Consider the following 20141-nt stretch of genomic DNA (forward strand, 5'->3'; position numbering starts at 1 on the left):
CTGTCCCCCAGCTCTTCTTTTGTAGCCTGTGATAAATTTTGCAACATCTCTGCTTTCCACTGAAGTTTGCATAGAGTGCTGTGGGCTCCCTTAGTGGGAACCCTCTCCACACCTGCAGGTGTTGGGAGAGGTGGGGGACTGAAGGTGGAGGCTCCAGAGCAGGCAAGAGAAAGAACAGATGATTTGGGAAAACAGTATGAGCATGAAGGACCTATGGAGAAACAGCTATGATGTTAAAAAGATAAAGATAGTCTGGCCTGATGTGACACTTCTGTGTTTGCATTAGTTTGAGGTTCTCCATCAGAAGTTGCTGCTCTGCTTGGGCCCTGCTAATTAGCTCCAAGTTTTTTTTTTTAGTTCCTAACCAGAAGACTTGTCACAGCACTTGTAGGCAATTGATTGGAACATATTTTAAGTCACTGGGAGCAGAGATGTACCTGAATCATTCTTTTGTGCTACTCCAATCTATTTCTACCTCCTGATATGAAAAGGAAGGACCTGGCTGACATCAAGAACAGATACAAAGTATGCTTTGTACATGTACAACAGCTCTTTGACTGTCTTTTGTAGAGAGCTTTTCCTCTTCCACAGACTTAACTTCTTGCTGTTTCTTTAAAATCCTACTGGTTCAATGGCCAACCTCAGCTGGCAGGGAAGGCAAAGGAGTCAGATTTCTTTTGAAGTAAAGAAGATTGTTACTTCAAAAGCAGGTCCGCGGATGGGCTTGGACTGGGAAAAGACATTTTATCTGGATGTTTTGAGAGGCTTGAAAACCTCTGGGTTGCAGCTGCAATGTATGTAAGAAGGGGTATGCTCTGTAAGCCAGGTCAAACAGGCTGAACACCCCAAAAAGTACAAGAGAACATCTTCCAGTCTTCTGGTACACGTATTTTACAAGCCCTGCTGAGATGAATGTAGGAGCCTATGCTGGGGCTAAGCTAGGGCAGCGCTACATAGAAGCACGGGTGCCCCAGCCACTGGATCTGATGAAGCAAATCTGCATCAGCCATTCCCACTCATTAACTGTAATATTTTTCAGTGGAGAAGTACAGGAAGTAAGAACTTATTACCTAGTAGTCCCCATCCTCTCAATCTAATGTATAAAATTTCTAGTATGCAGACCTTACACAAGTGGAACAGATTACAGCTCTATGGCCTTCATACTTCTTTGCCAAGTATTGCTTATGATAATTTCCCCTAACTTAAAAAAAAAGAAATTATAGAGAAAAGGCAAGATATGTTTTATCTTAAGTTATTATTATATACATATATATAGAAGTTATCTTAAGTAATTTTTAATAATTCCTTATTATGCCCAAATAGTTAAAATACACTCAAAAGAAGTAAACAATTAATTTTGTAATTTCTAAATGGAGACAGTTTGAAAATCTTCAGCCTTTTGCAGATATCAAGTGGTGTCTACATGTCCAGAAAGCAAAATTATGGGCATGATCGTTATCATCTCATGTTGCAAAGGAGACCAGAAGAAGAAAAAGCATAATTAATATGAAAAGGAAATGCCATTTATGAGTTTCTGTGTTTCTAAATTAGAAACTGACATTAAAAAAAAAATCATCAATAGTTTTTGTTTGTTCAGTTTTTGCTGAACCAAGTAGCAGTTTTGCTGCTAATCAAAGTCAGTCTCAAATTTGGCACTCACCTGCAGGCTGTTCTGCCTCAAAACAGAGCATTGGCCAAATATATGCAATAGGTAGACTAATGCAAATTTTTAATAGGAAAGAAAGTATTTTTCTCTGTGTTCATACACTTGAGAGGGTGTTTCAGACTCTTCTGTGTATATTCAAGAGCAGATATGCCAGGATAATGGCACTTTATCCTTGCAGTTTGACTCCTGCCAGGGCCACATCTGCTGTTGGCTAACAAAAGTGTTGATGTCAATGCAGCTGTACCAGCTGACTTTTCAGCTATTCATCTTTAGATTTCTGTAGTGTTTACCTGTAACAATATGCTCAGAAAAGTGAAAGCACTGGAAAGTTCTACTTCCAATTGTGGCAGAGACAAGCATGAAGATTTAACCCACGTGACTGTTTAAATCACAGCTGACAGATACATTCTTTGCATGCAAGCGTATTGATAAAGATTAGGTTGTGTGCAGGAGGATGCACTTTTTTAATATTTGAGCTCAACATAACACATTATAATACCTGAGCATAGCTGTCTGAAATTAATAGTTCATCATTGTGATTTAAATGGAGAATAGCAAAAATATCTATTCCTTCTGCTGAATGGCATTAGTTCCTGGTAGCATATTGATTTGTAGGACTTAGATCTAACTCTCCCAAGATTGAAAGATTTAGTATCTCTGACTTCTTCCTGTGGTTCATCATGGTTTGCAGCATTTGTTTCTTGTAGTATTAGCCTTAGGTGTATTGTAGGTAATAAAATGTATCTTCAGGCTCATGATAAATGAGGGCAGGTAGAACTAGAGTTGTGGGGTGTCAGCTTCTGGGCTTAATATCCATGTCAGAGTTTCCAGTGACCATTTCAGGGGACTGGACTCACTGAGATGCTGCCTCCCATTCCTGTGTTCCTGACAGAATTCTTTGAGCCTTTCAACAAAATATTCCGAGAGGTTTGCTGATGTTTACTTAAACTTGCCAAAAGCTTTTGTTAAAAGTCCCTTGCAAACAGTGCCTGCAGCTGCCACAAGTGAGTGGTTTAGGCCACTTCAGGAGTCACAATCAAAGGTATTACCAAAAGCAGGTTTTAATATAAATTTGTGAAAGCATGACGTAACAGAGTTTGATGGCAAGGTTCACTCTATTACTACAGAGATGAAGCATAGAGGGAAAGTAGAATTATAATCAATTTTGCATGATTTACACAAGAGCCAGGGTAAGGGTAAGGGTGCAAGGGGTAAGAGAGATTTCCCCATTGAGTCATGAGTTATGGAGTGGACCCCCTGCTTTCTAAACTTCTAATGGAACCTAAGTGCAGCTCAATCCAAAACTTCATCTCAGACTTTGTCCACGGGATATCTAAAAGATTTAATAGGGAAATCCTGATGTTGAGTCACAAGCTTCTTGCTTTCTAAACTCCTGAGGCAGCCTAGGTGTGGCCGAGTCCAGTCTTAGCCTCAGACCTGGGCAGCGGTTTATGTCTGAAGGATTTAGCAGCACTCAATAATTGACTAATTTAATATTTACAAAGTGATTCAATAGGATTAACCTTAATCAAAATAGTAACTCAGTTATCTGTAGGGTGTGTGTGCGTGTATGTGTATATTTATATATATGCACAAAGGTACTTGTTAAAGTTCCACTTTGTTTCACTGGAGTGTCAGTGAATTACTCACACTGAATGTCTTAGCATTTCTCAGTGGGAGAGGCTTGAGTGTCACGGGCTGGGGGATGTTGGCCCAGGCTGACTCACCAGCTTTTGGTGACAGTCCTCCCAGTACTGCAGCATGACAGTCTGCAAGCTCTGAGCAGCATCCCACTCTGAGGGACACGCTGGTACAGCCTGCTGTGGTCTGGTAGAACTCAAAGGGCCTCACTTAGGACCACTGTTTATAGGGTCACAAGATGATTGGCTTTTTTTTCATTAGTCCATTTCCATCCTGACTATAACCCAAGTTGATAATTACTGAAATTATCCCAAAGCCCAGTTTCTCTGGGGTTATGATTCAGGTGGGTAATGTTCCAAGGCTATATGGGGATGACCAGTTATTTCTTGTTCCCCTCCTTTGGTCAGGCAGCAGGTGTCCCTGATATGAACAGTGCCGCTCCACCTTAGCCATGCAAGAGTTCCTGGTGTGGTCGAGGAACATTTCAGCACCCAACTCATTACACAAAGGCCTAACAAGGATTATTGAAATTGTAGAGCAGGCTTGAGGAAGTAGAGCAGAGCCCAGGAGGGGTAGGGAATGCACCACCACAGAGCCCTGTACTGTGACTGCAGTATTGCCATTGTTTTGGGCTCCTTCTCTTACAGAAAGTCTGGCATTTCTAACTCTCTATATTATATAATTTTACTGGCACAATATAACAGCAAGAATAAACATTTACTAGGTAATATAAAACTTGGACAACAAAGTTCTGTCTCTGCAGAATCAAAGGAAAAATCTTAACCTTATCAATGGGGTCACCTGGTGTGTGTGTAGTGGCTGCAGGTTATGATGGCTGTCCAAGGTGAGCTAACCTGCATGTTCAGAGGACTAGGCTGAACATGTTAAAGGAAAGCTTCATAGGGCCTGATGTATTCATGGTCCAGATAGTCTCCAAACCACCCAGTGAAGACGGTATCATGCCATACTCTGCAGAGAATGCTTGCAGTGACCACTCACTGGCTGCAGTGAGACAAGTCTCAGTTCAGAGCTCTGCTAGAGGACACAGAGCAACCCGGTCTAAAGAGGATTAGGAAGTAATTTTCCATGAAGACAGTAATTTTCCATCCACTATTGACCCTTGTTAGCAAAGAGCTGATCAAGTGGAATACAGGGCCAAATTGTTCCCGTGTGCCTAATGAAGGGGGCTGTGCCCTGGGGCCCTGGTGCATGTCCAAGAGGTCTTACATTCATAGATTTATTGAATCATAGAATGGTTTGGCTTGGTAGGGACCTTTAAAGATCACTTAGTCCAATACTCCTGCCAGGGGCAGGGACACCCTTCACTGTATCAGGTTGCTCAAAGCCCCATTTTGAACACTTCCAGGGATGGGTCATAGACTGCTTCACTGGGCACTAGCCTCACCATATGAAATTTCTCCCTTACATTTCATCTACATCTATCCTTTTTCAGTTTAAAACCATTACCCCTTGTCCTGTGGCTGTAGGCACTGGTAATAACTGTCTTTTTTACAAGTCCCTTTTATATATTGAAATACCACAATAAGGTCTCCCTGAAACCTTCTCTTTTCCAGGCTGAACAACTTCATTTATTCAAGCCATTTGGCCTTGTGTTCACTTGTGTTCCTTGTGTTGCTTGATATCCACCCTTCCTGCCACAGTGTACATAGCTGTGGCAGTTGCTTAGCATGTGAGAGATGAGGAAATGCTAAAATAGCAATGCTTTTCAAACAATAGAAATTAAATAAAAAATAGTAGTGCTTATAGCATAGTATGGGACTACTTTCTATTTTTATCATGATCGTGCTTTTGTACTGCTGCTCCTTGTACATTTATACATCACCCAGTTTCACAGTTAAATTAAAAAGGATGAAGAACAACAGACACATGTAAAGGGATTCAGAGTTACAGATTGCAGAGCTAACAAACGCTTCAGATCTGCAGTGCACTAATTTGTACTGTATTATGGCACACTGGGTTTCAAAGCAATTCATACTCATTAGCAGAGAAAATTAAATGTTTGTTTCAGCGTGATTATGAAGAAAATGAGTAATTTCAACACCTAGTAAGTGTATTACCTGCCTTTGTTAGATTATCATGTTTTACACTTGGTTTGTACTAATCCTTTTCAGGTTTTATCAAAATAGAAATCACAGCCATAATTTTCATTCTTTCCCTTATAAACTGGATGTTATGAAAAGACAATGAAGAAATTATGGGGTATAAAACCTGATCTGATACATCCTTGTTAAGCTACCTGACCCTTTATCGTTCAGGATTTTGGCTAAATACATGAATAAATGCCAATTAAGTTAGTAATTCCTCTAACGCCAGTGAAGGCATGACTATCAGTAACTCCGAAGTAACAATGTTGTCAGGACTGCCCTGTTTCCACGTGGTTACAAATCTATTCACGTTACTGCTGAAAGTGATGTATTTTAAAATAATGTACTTTAAAAAACATAAAACAGCTGTCACCACCTCTCCCCACCCCTCATCAGAATCCCATTCTGCCAGTTAAAGTGCTGTCCCAGGAGACAGTCTCTGGTGACAGTGCCAGCATTGACAATCATCTTGGTCCTCACACAGCAAAAGGCCTTCTAATGGCTTAGAAAAGTGTCAGAATATTAGCTTCCCATTTTCAGGAGGTATTTTACCAAGTCAATATTGGGGCTGTTTTGAAATTTATTTCTTTCAAAATCACAACAAAATAAATCACTTTCCACAAATGCCAAGAAAGCACATGAGTCTGTGCCTGCTGTAAAACTAAAATCTGAAATTTTAGCTAAAATTAATTAAGCAGTTGTGTTCGTTTTCCCTCTTACTCTCAAGAAAAATTTAAAAAATAAAAAAGCAGCAAACTAGCATGACCTTTAAAACTAGAGAGGTTTAGTGCTTGTACTCCAAAATGAAAGGTTCAGGGTAACTAAGCAGGAATTAGCTATGTAACACACAGCACTCTGGCTAGAATGGAAATAGAGTAGGAATACTTAAAAGAAATTAGAGTGTGCTTTCCCAGTAGAGCAGCTAGGACTGCATTTTACCACACAACATGTCCTTGTAGTTCTAGGTTTAGTGATAGATAGTGGAAATTCCTCTCAGTTAGGGATCCTTGTTCAGATATGACGTGCAGCAGTATACAGTTTGTCCCTGTTGGAAAAAGAGAGCAAGGGGAGCCTATCTGAGGGTGCATCAGAGGGTGGCACATGAGTGAGAACATTCAGGAGCCATTCCAAGCAGGTGTCCTGTGCCCAGACCTGTTCTCATTTCCTCTCTTGCCCTAAAAGTGACTCCTTTTCACACAGTATGGGCATTGGCCCTCTCCCCTTCATAGGGTCATATGGGTGACTCAGAGCATGGAGGGAGAGAAAGGAGAATGTGTGAAGCTTCTGTTTACCCTGCTTAGTCAAGTCTGACATCAACATGATTTTTCTCTGGATCTTAAAAGAGGGTCTTGGTAACTCAGACCTGGTTCTGAGTCACTGGGAAATGGCCTCTTGGCATTCTGCATTGACTTTTCCTAGAGTAAATTGAGAGTTCCTGAGGACTTTTGAAAGGCACTCCTATAACAGGTATTCCTGTTACAAATCAAACCAGATTTATCAGAAGGATCTCAGTCTGTGCAATTTTTAAATTTAAAAGTCTTGTAAATGTCCTTTTTTTTTCAGAAATGAGAAGAAATACATAAGCAGATACTGGAAAGAAGTGAAAGTCGGAGACTTTGTGCAGCTTCGCTGTAATGAAATTATACCTGCTGACATATTGCTGCTCTCCTCAAGTGATCCTGATGGGCTGTGCCATATAGAAACAGCTAACCTGGATGGTGAAACTAACTTAAAACAAAGACAGGTGGTGAGGAAGTTCTTAGAGCTGGTAAGTCTCCATTCCTAGCTCTCATTTAAGATAAGAATTTCTTTTGAGTAAGTAGCTGGTTACCAATACACTCCACACCAGCTAAATCTGCTTGATCTAATAGCGCTAATGAACTACTGTTATGGTTGTCATTAAAATGCTAGCACTTGCCGACAACTGATCTCATCATAGTATCAGAAGTTTTACCATCATTTTTCCTTGAATCTGAGTAGGAATTACTTGGGGCAATTGTGTGTGGTTGGAAAATGCTGGAGAATTTAATAGCTTCTATTGTAGCTTGAGTCTTGAAAACACATTTTAACTGCCCAAGGAGAAGATACTTAAATATAAACATGTACTTTTCCTGCCTACAAACCAGATCAGTTTCAATTAGGAATCTGCCTCAAATGTTGCAGAATATCCCCTCCAGCAGCTGGAGCATTAAAGCTTGTAAGATTTAAAGGGACAGCACACATTCGTTCTGGAGGTATCTGTGCTCAAAAACTCTTTTACTGCTCTCACACTGTGCTTATCTCTCCCCAACAGCACTATTTTGAAACAAAACATAATCCAGATCAGTTACTGTCAGCAGAATTAGAGGAAATTACCTGAAGTTTTACTTGCTTTAATGATCTTATTGAAATAGTATTTATTTGTATGCCCTCCTCTCCCATCCCTCTTGCCAGCTAACTCCAGTTTCCTGTATTTGTCAGGGAAAAAAAATTATTTTTTAGAACTGAGCTACATCAGTTCTCCTAGTAGCACTTCTAATTTGAGGGATTTTGCAAACAATGGGAGCTGTTGCTATTACCACTGTCATCAAAGGTAACTAACTACAGAAGCCTGTGGTTGTACTGAGATAGATCGGCATTAATGAAGTTATTATCCAACCAACAGGATAAAAGTCAACGTGCCTTCCAAATAATTCTTCATGGTAGGTAGACTCTCTCTCTAAATAGCCTGTAAAAACATGAGATTAGGACTAGTTTAATGATCAATGATCTCCACACAGAATTTAGACATGACATGGCAGCTACCACCTTGTCAAGAAGCTTGATCAGCTACAGGCCAAATGTTTCAAAAACTCTTACTGTTTCAAAGTTAATTGAATTTCTGCTCAAACCTCCCATCCTGTTCCTGCTGAGAGGAAATCTCTCCCAGTGGTTAGAGCTTCGGGGAGGTGCTCAGATGATGTATCACAGTTTTCTGCCAACATAGACTCCTCGCATGACTTCAGGTACATTATGTAGGACAAAAACTGTAGATTTCATTTAGGTAACTGAATACAGGCATGGTTTTGCCTTTGTGGGTGCAGTTATAAGCTAAGGGCACATTCCATCTCTGCCTCAAAGGGAAGGCACCAGGTCCTCCACTCATCCACAGCAGATGGTCAGATTTCTGCAATCCAGGACCACTGGACACACATCAGTAGGTGTTGGTAAACATGGTGAAAGGAATTGATGTGTCCAACTACAAATTATCAAAAGACTAGTTTTCAAGACCCTTGTTACCCAAAGGAGTCCCTTATACTGTCTTGGGATCCCCAGCTCCCTGGCAGCAGAGTAGTGATTCTGCATTCCTGGAAGCTGTCAGGCTGAGAGGACACCTGCCAAGCCTACAGACTGCCCTGCTTCTGTGAGCTGTGGCACCTAGATGTGTGCCTGAGCCATCACTTGTGGAGTCACTTCTGTGTCTTCAACCGGCAATCACATGCATGCATTAACATAGCAGGAAAACCAGCAGGAGTACCCCAGCAACATTGTTTGGCATACTCAGTGAGGTTTAAATTGCTGATCCAAACTAGGCAGCTGAAAACCAGCTCTGGGGTTTGTACAGTTTGGCAAGACCTGTAACGTTTAGACTGTTGTGTGGAAGTGACTGGCATTTCCTCCTCAAACAGGTTAAAGGTTATCAAAGACTGAGTTGGGCCCCACTGAGGAAGAAGGCTGAGGAAACAGTTCCTGCCTAGGGAAGCATAGTGCCAAGCACATTTCAGTATATATGGCATGGCTAGCTCAGCATACCCTGCTTTACTGAGGAAATTAGTTATCATGTAGATACTTGCAGTCAGCTTTGTAGACACCTAGCACACTTTGGACTTCCAGCCCATCCTCCTTCTCTGTCTTAGTTCTTTGTATTATAAGATGAATATGAAACTTTTCTATCTCAGAAGCGTGCTCAGAAAAATGTGGATAAATATTTTTTAAAAATAAATTTCAGATCACAAGGTGCCAAGCTACAATAGCAGTAAGGTCCCTAGTAAATTTTCAGGGGTCAAACTGAGGTCAGTGACAAAAAGCTCATTCATTCCAATGAAAACAGGGCTGGTTCTCAAGGACTCAAGTATTGAAAGAGAACTTGTAAGAAAACCACATGTGATTACCTCCCCTCTCTTAAAATAGCTGAGAAAGCAGGAAATATCCAAGCCTGGGTTCCTACATTATCTAAGTTGTAGACAAAGTGCATACTTGCAAGTATGAAGTCTTCAGCAGCTGCAGCATCACAGAACCTCTCTGTAATAGCACCCCATAAGTTATCCAGAAGAATACTTGCCATCCTCATTAAAATCCTGGCCAAAAACTCTCTAAGCATACTGTTAGTTCATGCAGCACCATTAGCTTTCACACTCCATACTAGTAGGAATAGGCTCTTACTGATTTTTGAAGGTATTGCCTTGCCGAGAGACACTCAGCAGTGGGATAGAGGGAGGTGCTTGGGAAATGCTGGATGAATAGTAAGACCACAGCCAAGTAGAATGGAATAAGAAGGTGTTGCCTGTCTGTTGGACTGGGTATGTCTTAAGTTGTCAGAACTGGAGAGAACTTACTGTCAGATCTCATAAAATCTTTTGGATGACCAAAACTTTCTTGCACCTAGCGCTGACCCTCCTTTTGTTGAACCTCAGAGAAGCTTATTCCCAAATCTCTTACAAGACCTGCATCCCAATCTGTTCATGCATTGGCCGAGAATGCTTTTACATTTTTGTATTAACACTGTGCTCAGCAGAACAAATCTCAGTTATGCTTATAGCTGTTTGGTTCTGTGTCATTCTGCAGCCCTGTTGTTCAAGCAGGAAAACAAACAAATAAATTATGTAGTCCTGACCCTCTCTTTCCCACACTGCTAAACACTTTCCCTACCTCCTTTACAGAATGACGTGCCTTGTCATGTGGCTTATCACAGGACAAGAAACAGATTTTTTGGAAGCTTCTTTTCAAAGTATCAGCTGTTAATAGCTGTCTTTGAATAATGTCTCTGTATCAGTATCTCAAGTATTTAAAAGAAACTTTTACAAAGGTTGGCTTGCCTGTGCTTCATATGTGAGCTGATAACTTTGGAGCACACGCCTGTGAAGCAGGTCGATGAAGGACAGCTATTTCTATACCTGTCACTCAGCTGGGCATGGGAATGTAGTGGGGGTGGCAGTACGCACTGTTGTTTTAAGCTACTGTTATGCTTTCTTGATTCTGTTCCTGCCGTGTGTGCGCCCACACAATTTACAGCCCCACAGGTCTGTGCTGAGCTCTCAGAGAGAGCCTGGTTGCCACTGGGGGGTCACTGAAGTGGCGTGTGCACTGGGCAGTCCTCTTGCAGCCACTGCATTTTTTCCGAAGACCAGCAAGGCCAACGCTCTTATGTTGGGTACAACTGTCCTCTGCAAAGGTCGCTGTTCCTCCCGCATCCCCTGAAGGATCTTTGTGGTTTTCTTTTCAGCAGTAACAGTATATAAGGTCCATAGTCTCAGAGAGGAAAAGGCTCCCCCTTCCAAACCTTTGTTCAGAAAAGTAGCATTCTGATACCTTTTTAGCCTGACTCTTGAAGAAGCAATAAGAAATCATAGAAGCTTTCTGTATCCTTGTCTCCAGTGCTTTGCAGGCATTATTTTACTCTGAATATATGCTCAGAAGGCCCAGGATCAGCATTTGTGGGCTTGGATTGTATCTCCCCACTTGTGAATTCCAGGAAACTGTTTTCCTTTATAGTGCAAGTGGCCATAAATAGTGCTTATTTTAGTGCTGCTTTGAATTGTCTGAGAAGTTTATAGTAGACTGGAACATACTGCTTGTTAGCTTTACGTGTTTGTTAATGAATGCCATCTGTCTGACATAAACCTGTACTTTGAGTACGTGATTCTACACCTTATCGATGCACAAGCTGAGTCACTGATATATTCTTCTGGCTTCCATATCTGAAGACACCAGTTTGAATTATACCTTGTTGTTGTAGACTCAAAATAGTCAAGAAAAAAGAAAATCGCTCTCTGAGTAGATGAAAAAAAGAAAGAAAGAAAAAAAGAAACCAGGAGATTTTACAAAGGCCTTGACATTTTTTCCTCCAAGACTTTAAATGCTGTGTTCTTGTTATTCTGCTACTACAGCAACAGGATGTGTTAGAAATGTTTAAAATAGTCAGAAGCATATTTCTGCATGCTATGTCTTTAAAACGAACAGAACAGTGGACTGTCTTCACCCTGAAATAAAGATCAGGTCCATGTGTGCAGCATGACTCACTGGCAAGTGCAGCTAGGAGAAAGCACTGTGCTAAACCCCTCTGTTAGTGGTCTAACAGTGTTAGCTGTGACCAGTAAACATCTCTTGGAAAAATAAAAAAACCAAACCAACTCTTTGTAGGTATTCTACCCATTTCCTTTTAATTTCAAACCCACCCTCGCTGTTGCCGAGTCACAGCAGCCATTTCTGGTGCACTGGGTCTAATAGGAGACACAGTAGGCAGGAGGAATCAATGTGTTTTCTGTGCTACTCTGCAAGCTGCCGTGCCACCACACCCTCCGCAGTTGCTTATGGAATGTTTTCCATCCATCTGAGACGTCATGTCAGCCACTCTCTAAAGAGTGGATAAGCAGATACAGCTTGGGCTGCAAGAGCTCAAAACTCCCTTTCAGATTTCATAAACTTGATTTAGGATATTTTGATAGTATGAATCTAGACTCATGAAAAACATTTACATTTCCTTGCTCCACTGTTTTTACTCAGTATGCCTTTTAACAAAATCCACAAAGACTCACTGTGGATTCTGGAGCAGCTTATGGTGTATTAACCACTGCCCCTGTCCTGGATGTTTATGTGGAAAGCTTCAGTTCAGCTGAAAGCTTAGCTAAATGTAGCAGCTGCCATCCCCTGTGAGAAGGTGTGTGTATTCCTGTGGGGGCTGGTGGGGGTAGGAGTTGCATTTTTTTCCTTCTCATTTTCTCCTAAGGGTAGAACTTTGTTCAAAACAAACTTATTACTAGCATGATTAAACAGGTTTAGATAAGCCTTGCAAATTACTTTGTGACTGCTTATTTACTTCGTCTGAAAAGCACATCTGAATTTGGCGTCTGCCTGTTTGGGAGGTTCATTTGCATGCAGACTAGCACCAAAATAACTGATGAATCTGATTTCCTCACAAGTCAGTTTGTGAACCCTTCTGGAATATGTATAAATGCAGAACGTATGCTTACTGCAGGCATATTTTCTTTATCAGTCCCAGCCTGGAAGTTGGGCTAAACTGACAGATCCAGCTTTCATTCCAGCCCTTCCTGGTCCAGGAAATATATTGAGTACAGCTGGACTTAGAGAAACAGTCCCACAGCTCCCTGTTCCAAGCATTAAGCCATTTATACCATTTCTTTTTCTTCTGTGAGTCCCAGGCAGAAGCTGGCCCAGAAGGGAAGGTTGTTTTCTAGAAGGGCTACACTGTAAGCCTGACTTGGTGGCTCCAGGCTCCTCTGTGTATGAGGTACTTTGGCAAGGGCAGCTCATGCTAATTGCATGTAAACAACTCACAGGGCAGCCTTGGTATCTCAGTGTAGATGTTGCTTTTGCATTCAGTTTTTACTCAAAAAAAAAACGAAAACAAAAAAACTCACAGGGAAAATAAAGCAATTTTCACGTTGGTTTAGCCTAAACTTGAGCTAAGATTTCTTGTGCAGCAATCTGCATTGTATAAACTAGCCCAGTTTGAGAGAACAGCTGAAGTTAAACCAGCTCAACTTCTAGGCAGACTAGTTTTCAACTTACCTGCTGATATGAGCTTCTTATCTCAAAGAGTCTGAATGGGTCTTCTAAAGCAAGACAAGAGAGGTATAGCTATGTTCTCCCTGTTGCTTCTTGTCTTGCTGGGACACTCAGGAGATCATCCACCTGCAATTAGTAGGAATAGTACACTGTTATAATCAAGTAGATGGGAATTAATCAGTATACTCAGAGTTGTTTGACTCAGTCTTGTTTTGACTGTGAGCACTTTAATAGGATAGAATCAGGCCACAATAACAGCAAATGCCTCTCTAGCATCTTTTGAGGTTATCCCTTGTGCCTTTCTCTTTTTCAGTATTTTGAGAAGGTTCAGAAGGTGATACAAATCGGCTTGAAAATTCCAGATATGCACATGTTAAAACATCAGATTAGTGCTCCATCCCACAGGTGTTGGAAAAATTAATTTCCCTAAGGGAAAAGAAAGTTTTTAAAAAGGAACCAAGCAAGCAAAAATAAAGAATGGTTTTCGCTATGCACTACCAGAATATTAAATTAAAACCTATTGTTTTTTAGTTTTACAGTTTAGCTGAAGATTGTAGAGAAAAAAGTCTTGTAAAAAAGACTTGTGTTTGTCAGTGCAAAATGCAAGCATGTCACACTCTGAGAAGGACTTTTGTCTGAGGTAATGCCTTGAACATTCAGTAGGTTTCTTTGATAGGGGTGAATCATTACAAAAATCTCTACACCTATATTGTTGTGTCTTTTTTTGGATAGTATCTTGTTCAGAGATGACTTGTGTGGAAACTGTGGACATGTCTAGTTAAAGAGGAAGCAACTAAAGTCTCTCTAACAGAGAAACAAACATACAAGAGATGCCTGCAGAGCGACCTGGTGCAGAGAATGACCCAAGTCAGTGCTGTGGCAAACTCTGTCTGAGCTGAGCGTGCTAAAGGAAGGCTGAGAACCAATTTTTCACTCCACACCTAACCATGGCATTTAGTCAGCAGTCTCGCTCTGGGAGGCATGGGGAAATAAAAAGCTCAAGAATGATGGTTCACTTCCTCCTTGGTCAGCTTTGGGCACGGTTATAATCTCCTTCTAGTTTCCATTGCACAGGTGTTCAGGCCACAAGTTTGAGTTTTGAGAGAGCTTCATTAGAGAGACAAAGAATTTGAATAACTGTAAGAGAAAATTTTGGGTATAGTAATCTATGCAGTAGCAGGGAGGGGGAGAGCAGAGGAAGAGTCCAGTTCAGAAGAGTCCTGAATACTTGACTTTTGCCATTGGCATTGGTTGTTTGGTTTTGTGTTTAAATATAGGTTAACAGGGTTAAATTGATGAATCTGAGTGTCATGGCTGTGAAGAACCTCTCATCCCTAGGGTAATCCTTCCAGCACTGGTGGAACAGTGGTAAATCTATCTAAGGAAATGTATTATTCCAGTGCTTGTGCTGCATCAGACCTCTGGAGAGGCAGGACATTTCATTCTCTGTATCAATAACCCAGGATTTCTCCATTTTGCTGTTTCTCTGAAAAAGTTTTAGAAAAGAAAAGAGCATTTCAGGTCCATAGAGAAAATAAAACGCTATACTGCTTTCCTGTTATAGAAAAGTAAACATTTACATTTAAAGCAAGTTAAGAAGAGATTTTCCTTTTTTTTTGGTCTTGACTTTTCTGATCTAGCCTAATTCAATTTTACTGAACAAATGTTTATTTCTAGAACTGTTTATTCCTTAGCCATTCATTGGCCTGAGAACAGGAAATACCTGGAATATATGTTCTTGGAAATGACATTTTGTAATATAACACTGAGAACTTACGATTTTAGGGCCAGGATTTTTGAGCTGGAAACACGTCATATTACACTGGTCTCTGAAACCACAACCCCAGATGGCAGTATCAGTGGTTAGGAAAGGATGGAAAGACCTTCTTTTCCAGAGCAGAAGGGTTCACAGTATTAAGCCACATGTAACCCCAACTATATTGGTATGGTCTCACTTTCCTCTGAAAGTACTGAGGTTGAGAAGGGGTCTGCTTTTCTGCCAGAAAAGGCAGAGGGACAGCGTGAGGAACTCCTGTATTTATTTCAGCATCAAGGATGTGAGCTCTCATCCCACTTCTCTTCTCTCCACCTGCTGCTACTCTCCAAGTCTTTCACACAGTTTAGTTGTGGTAAGCCATGGCAGTCATTAGAAATTTGCATTAAAATGTTACTTACATAGGAAGTAGCTGGCTGTATGTCTCAAAACTGCTATTTCAATGAAATCATGAACATTTCTGTTCATTGGTTATACTTGGGTTCATACTTTCAAGCTCTGCTATGACTTTCTGATGGTCAGATACTTTCCATTACATGTGTGGGTTCATGAGAGACAGAGCTGTGGCTGTCCTATAGGTATGTGACTGGACAAGATACTGTTCTCCACACAGCACTATAATGCTTACACTTCTATGTGGTGTTGAATTAAAAACATCAGTAGTGCCTGGAGATTTATAGGCAGCAGTGCTAATACCCTAATTCAGCTTTCTTAATGATATAGAAAATGGACTGGTTTACATCAAAGCAGGGAACACAGCCTTTTGGCTTTCAAGAGAATTTGATTAACGTGCACCATGGTTCAAAAATGCTTATAAGTTGTCCTAAGCATTTTCCCTTCCTCTAATTAACTTTTTCAAGCTTGTTTACTTACTATATTTTCGGTATGACTTGATCTAATACCAGATTGAAAACTATACCCGAAATGGCCTCATACAGCTGTGGCCTGTATGGCTGAGATCATGGGGATCTAGCTTACAGACTGCTGCAGTGTAATAGGAGGGGGTAAAAATGACTTTGTCCTGCTATTAGCTGCGTGGAGATGGGTCATGTCAGCTACTAAGAAACAAAAAGCTGTGGACTATCTCCTGGTGCTTCATAGGAAGTTGTTTCGGTGATCTTTAAGTTAGATAACTGATAATGACATGGAAGGAAAATGAAACAAATTATCTCCTTAATTGATGTTCTTCCTGTTGGTCTTTTGTCTGACACTTGTTCTCATTGGTTGCACGTCAACATCTCACATTTTTTGAATGCTTGTAATAATGAATATATGCATAAGAATCATATAATCATGGAGTAATTTGGGTTATAAGGGAACCTTTAAAGACCATTTAATACAACACTCCTGCCAAAGGCAGGGACATCTTTCATTAGATCAGTGTTCTCAAAGCCCTGTTCAACTTGAGTCTGAACACTTCTGGGGTATCCACAGCTTCTCTTGGCAACCTGTTGCAGTGTCTAACCATCCTTTTAGTAAAAAATGTATACTTTTGTCTAATCTAAATCTACTCTCAGTTTAAAAATGTTGCCCCTTGTCCTGTCACTGCAAGCTTTGGTAAAAAGTCTCTCTTGGTCTTTCTTACAAGCTGCTTTTATATATTGAAAGGTCTCAATGAGATCTCCCTGGAGCCTTCTCCAGGCTCAACCCCCAACCCTCTTGACCTTTCTTCATAGGAGAAGTGTTCCAGCCCTTGGATCCTTTTTGTGGCACTCCTCTGAAACCCGTCTTACATGTCTTACTTATACCAGAGCTGGATGCAGCACTCCAGGTGGGGTCTCATGAGAGCGAGGTAGAGGGGAAGAATCACCTCCTTCACCCTGCTGACCACACTTTTTTGATGCAACCCAGGATACAGCTGACTTTCTGGGTTGCCAGAACACAGTTCCAGCTCATGTCTAATTTTTCATCCATTGGTATCCCCAGTGCTACTCCCCACGGCTGCTGTCAATCCAGTCTTTATTGTTATTCGTAATTGCCCCAACCCACATGCAGGACCTTGCACATGGCCTTGTTGAACTTCATGAGGTTTGTACAGCCCACCTCACAATCCTGTTGAGGTCTCTCTGGATGGCATCCCTTCCCTCCCGCATGTCAAACACACCACACAGTTTGGTGTCATCTGCAAACTTCTGAGAGTGCATTCAATCCCACTGTCTGTGTCACTGATTAATACTGCTGGTTCCAAGTACAAACCCTTGGGGGTCACCATTCATTACTGGTGTCCACCTGGACATCAAACCATTGACTATAACTCTTTGGATATGGCCATCCAGCCAATTCCTTAGCCATCTAACAGACCAGATCAAAGCAGAAGACTGTATCAAAGCAGAAGTCCAAGTGGATGACATTTATGCAGAGGGTAAGACAGGTGGTGAGGAAAGCCTGCACAAGAGTAATAGACTCTGCTGTGCTGCTGTGATCTAATTCAACTGGTCATATTCATAGACATACACATATTCATGTATGTTGGATGTCCACACTTACCTGAACAAAGCATACAGACTACTGAAGACAAGACTATGCAGGGACTTTGTAACCGTTTTGCTGGCCCAAAGCATAAGGCTGTCCAGAGAGGTAAAAAGGGAAGCAAACCTTGGTCTCTGCCACAACGATGCATTTTCGTTCCCCTCAGCTCTTTTCCTAGTTTTAGAACTGGCAAAGGCCATTGTGAGTTTCTTTCATAAGATTCATGCAATCGGCTGGTGTCTGAAAAATAAAACACCCTTGAATTCCTTGAGAAGGTGTTCTTCATTTTGCTACTGGTAGCTTTAACATGTTAATTGCAAAGGAGCTTGTTCAGTAGAATAGATAGCAGATGCAAATAGACCAGAGGGGAAGCTCCTAACCAAAGTGTTCTGCAGCCATCCCAACTTCCCCCCTGTACTGTGCATACCAACCACAGCCTGCTGGCCTCAGACTGACTGTTAATCTTCGCAGCTGCACCTCCACCCTCTCCATGGGGCTAAGAGGGAAGAACAGAAACAGCAGAGATTAAGCAGAGAAGGTTCACTCTGAATGCCATGTTTGCAGTAGGGCAGGTATGTGATGGTAAATGTTGATAAAAAATATGAATCCAAGTGAAGACAGCATGCCAGTGTCCACCTTGGGGAGATTTTACTTGATTGTAACACCTTCTCACACTGGAGATGCTCATGAGCATCATGATGCATCGTGCTCAAGGACTGACAAAACTGTGACAGTGCTGATATAAATGCTGGCCTGTAGTATTTGGAATAAAAGGTGTCCTTTCATTAGGACTGGTTCTTTCCCTCTGTGCTCCCCTGAAGTTGCCAGTGGCTGGAATCTCTCAGTTCCTTAGGCAACTGCTGAATGTTACAGGTTTCCCTCACATCCTAGAGACCTTTCTTAAACATGATACTTTGTAAGGTAAAGCTGCTTTTATCCAGATTCCCTGTCTTCAGGCTGAGGTAGGGTCATCAAGCTTTGATGTGTTTAACTGCATCCTGACACTACAGCAGTGTCGCTGTTGTACCGAGGACGGCTAGAAGAACGACACAGGTTTCAAGTTCAGGAGAAAATGGGCAATTTAATTAATTATAAATCTTACTATATGCCTTAGGTCGCAAGAGTGGCATGACATTATTGGTCCCTTGATCAACCACTCCCAGAATGATTGGCTAAGACTCCACAACATCCATTTTAAAACAACCTTCCAGTGTACCATAACAAAAACTGGAAAACAAGTTAGTAGGTGTTAGATAAAGTCTTGGTTTACAAAAACCTCAAACTGTTTTCAGCTAGCTTGCATGAGAAAGGAGAACTTCACAGAATGCTGCAGAAACCTGGAAAATTCCTCTGCATCTAGGTTTTTAGTATCCCCACAGCAGCTACTGTTAGGTTTTACCATTCACAAGAAAACCCCTGCATTAGCAACCACTCTCTCCTGTCAGGACTTGGATGTTTTGGGTTTTATTTGTAGAATGATGCAAGAGCAGTGTTTGGCATTTCTCTCTTCTGAATGAAGGGTCTTAGTCCTTCCCATTGCCATTTCTTCTGTCAGAACTTCATCCCACAAGAAGTCAGACTGTCCAGGAGTCTGGACTAGAGCAGGAGCAGGACAAGGTATATTCAGAAGCTGACCTGAGCTGTTGTGCTACTTTAAAATTACTGTGCAATGTTTCTGCCACTAATCAACTAACGTTTTCTTCCAGCAGTTACAAAATGGAGCAGAAAGACTGCTAGAAAGCTTTCTAGAAAGGAGAAAGCACTGGAGAGTGGGGAGAATTACATCTGTCTGTGAGCATGAAGTGAAAAGCCGCTGCAGGAGCAGTGTGGGTTGTACACAGTTTTGGGAGTTGTTGAGAGGCTTGGTTTATGGTTTAGTTGAAGCGCTGAGCTGATACTGAGGCTGGCTCTTACAGACTATGAACCCATTCATTTATTTCAGTGACTGGCTTTTGGAACAGGCAGATACCACTTTCTTAATTGTCCAGATGTAGGTCTGTATTTCAGTCTTGACATACAGACATACACTGTTCCCTTACCACTCTCCAGCACTACTATAGTCCATAAATGAATTTATTCACACCATCATAATTTTCAGTGCATTGCTGAGGGTGGCCATCATCCTAAGGGACGTTAGAACTTGCATGTGTGTATTTTCAGCATCGTTGACATATTTTTTTGGTACTTTTGTTCCGTGAGAGACTAACAGCAGTTTCTTCAGCTGGCTGTTATAGAATTATTGAGATCTTCCTAAGCCTTGCAAGCAACCTGGATGTTGCACTGTTCCCTCATATTATTTTCTACAAAGAGGAAAACTTAAGTCAGCCAGAGGAAGATCAGCTCCCTAAAATGTATTTGACTTGCTCAGTTGTTCCAGTGTTTCTGAATACTGAACATGTGTTAATTTTAACAAACAATACTCAAAAAAAAAATCTTAATTGTAGTAGTAGTTTTCAGTGTGAAAAAGAGAACAGTTAAATTCTGATGTACAGCTGGATCTTCTTAGTTCCTAAACAGCATAGCTCCAACTGTTTCTTCCTTTTCTTGTGAATTAGCGGCACAGATAAATTTTGCCAGGGAGAATAATGCAGTTAAGACATGAAAACATTTCACTCTTTCAGTATATAAACAGTTCATATGCTTTGGATACATAACATCAGTATGTAATTCCAGTTGCACATTAATAAAAGGTCAGATTAATTTTATATGGTAAAGGCAGGAT

At 41.1% G+C, this 20141-nt stretch overlaps 1 protein-coding gene across 2 annotated transcripts in view; it reads left to right on the forward strand.

Annotated features, from left to right (window-relative positions):
• ATP10A (ATPase phospholipid transporting 10A (putative)) overlaps positions 1-20141 on the forward strand; it is a 114182-nt gene that overhangs the window by 36455 nt on the left and 57586 nt on the right. For both annotated transcript variants that reach the window (XM_032100299.1, XM_032100298.1), the window contains exon 2: positions 6976-7180. In XM_032100299.1, the coding sequence (XP_031956190.1) occupies positions 6976-7180 (205 nt within the window). The remainder of the gene's footprint in view (positions 1-6975; positions 7181-20141) is intronic.

The sequence above is a fragment of the Corvus moneduloides genome, chromosome 2, assembly GCF_009650955.1.
Source record: "Corvus moneduloides isolate bCorMon1 chromosome 2, bCorMon1.pri, whole genome shotgun sequence".
NCBI lineage: Eukaryota > Metazoa > Chordata > Aves > Passeriformes > Corvidae > Corvus > Corvus moneduloides.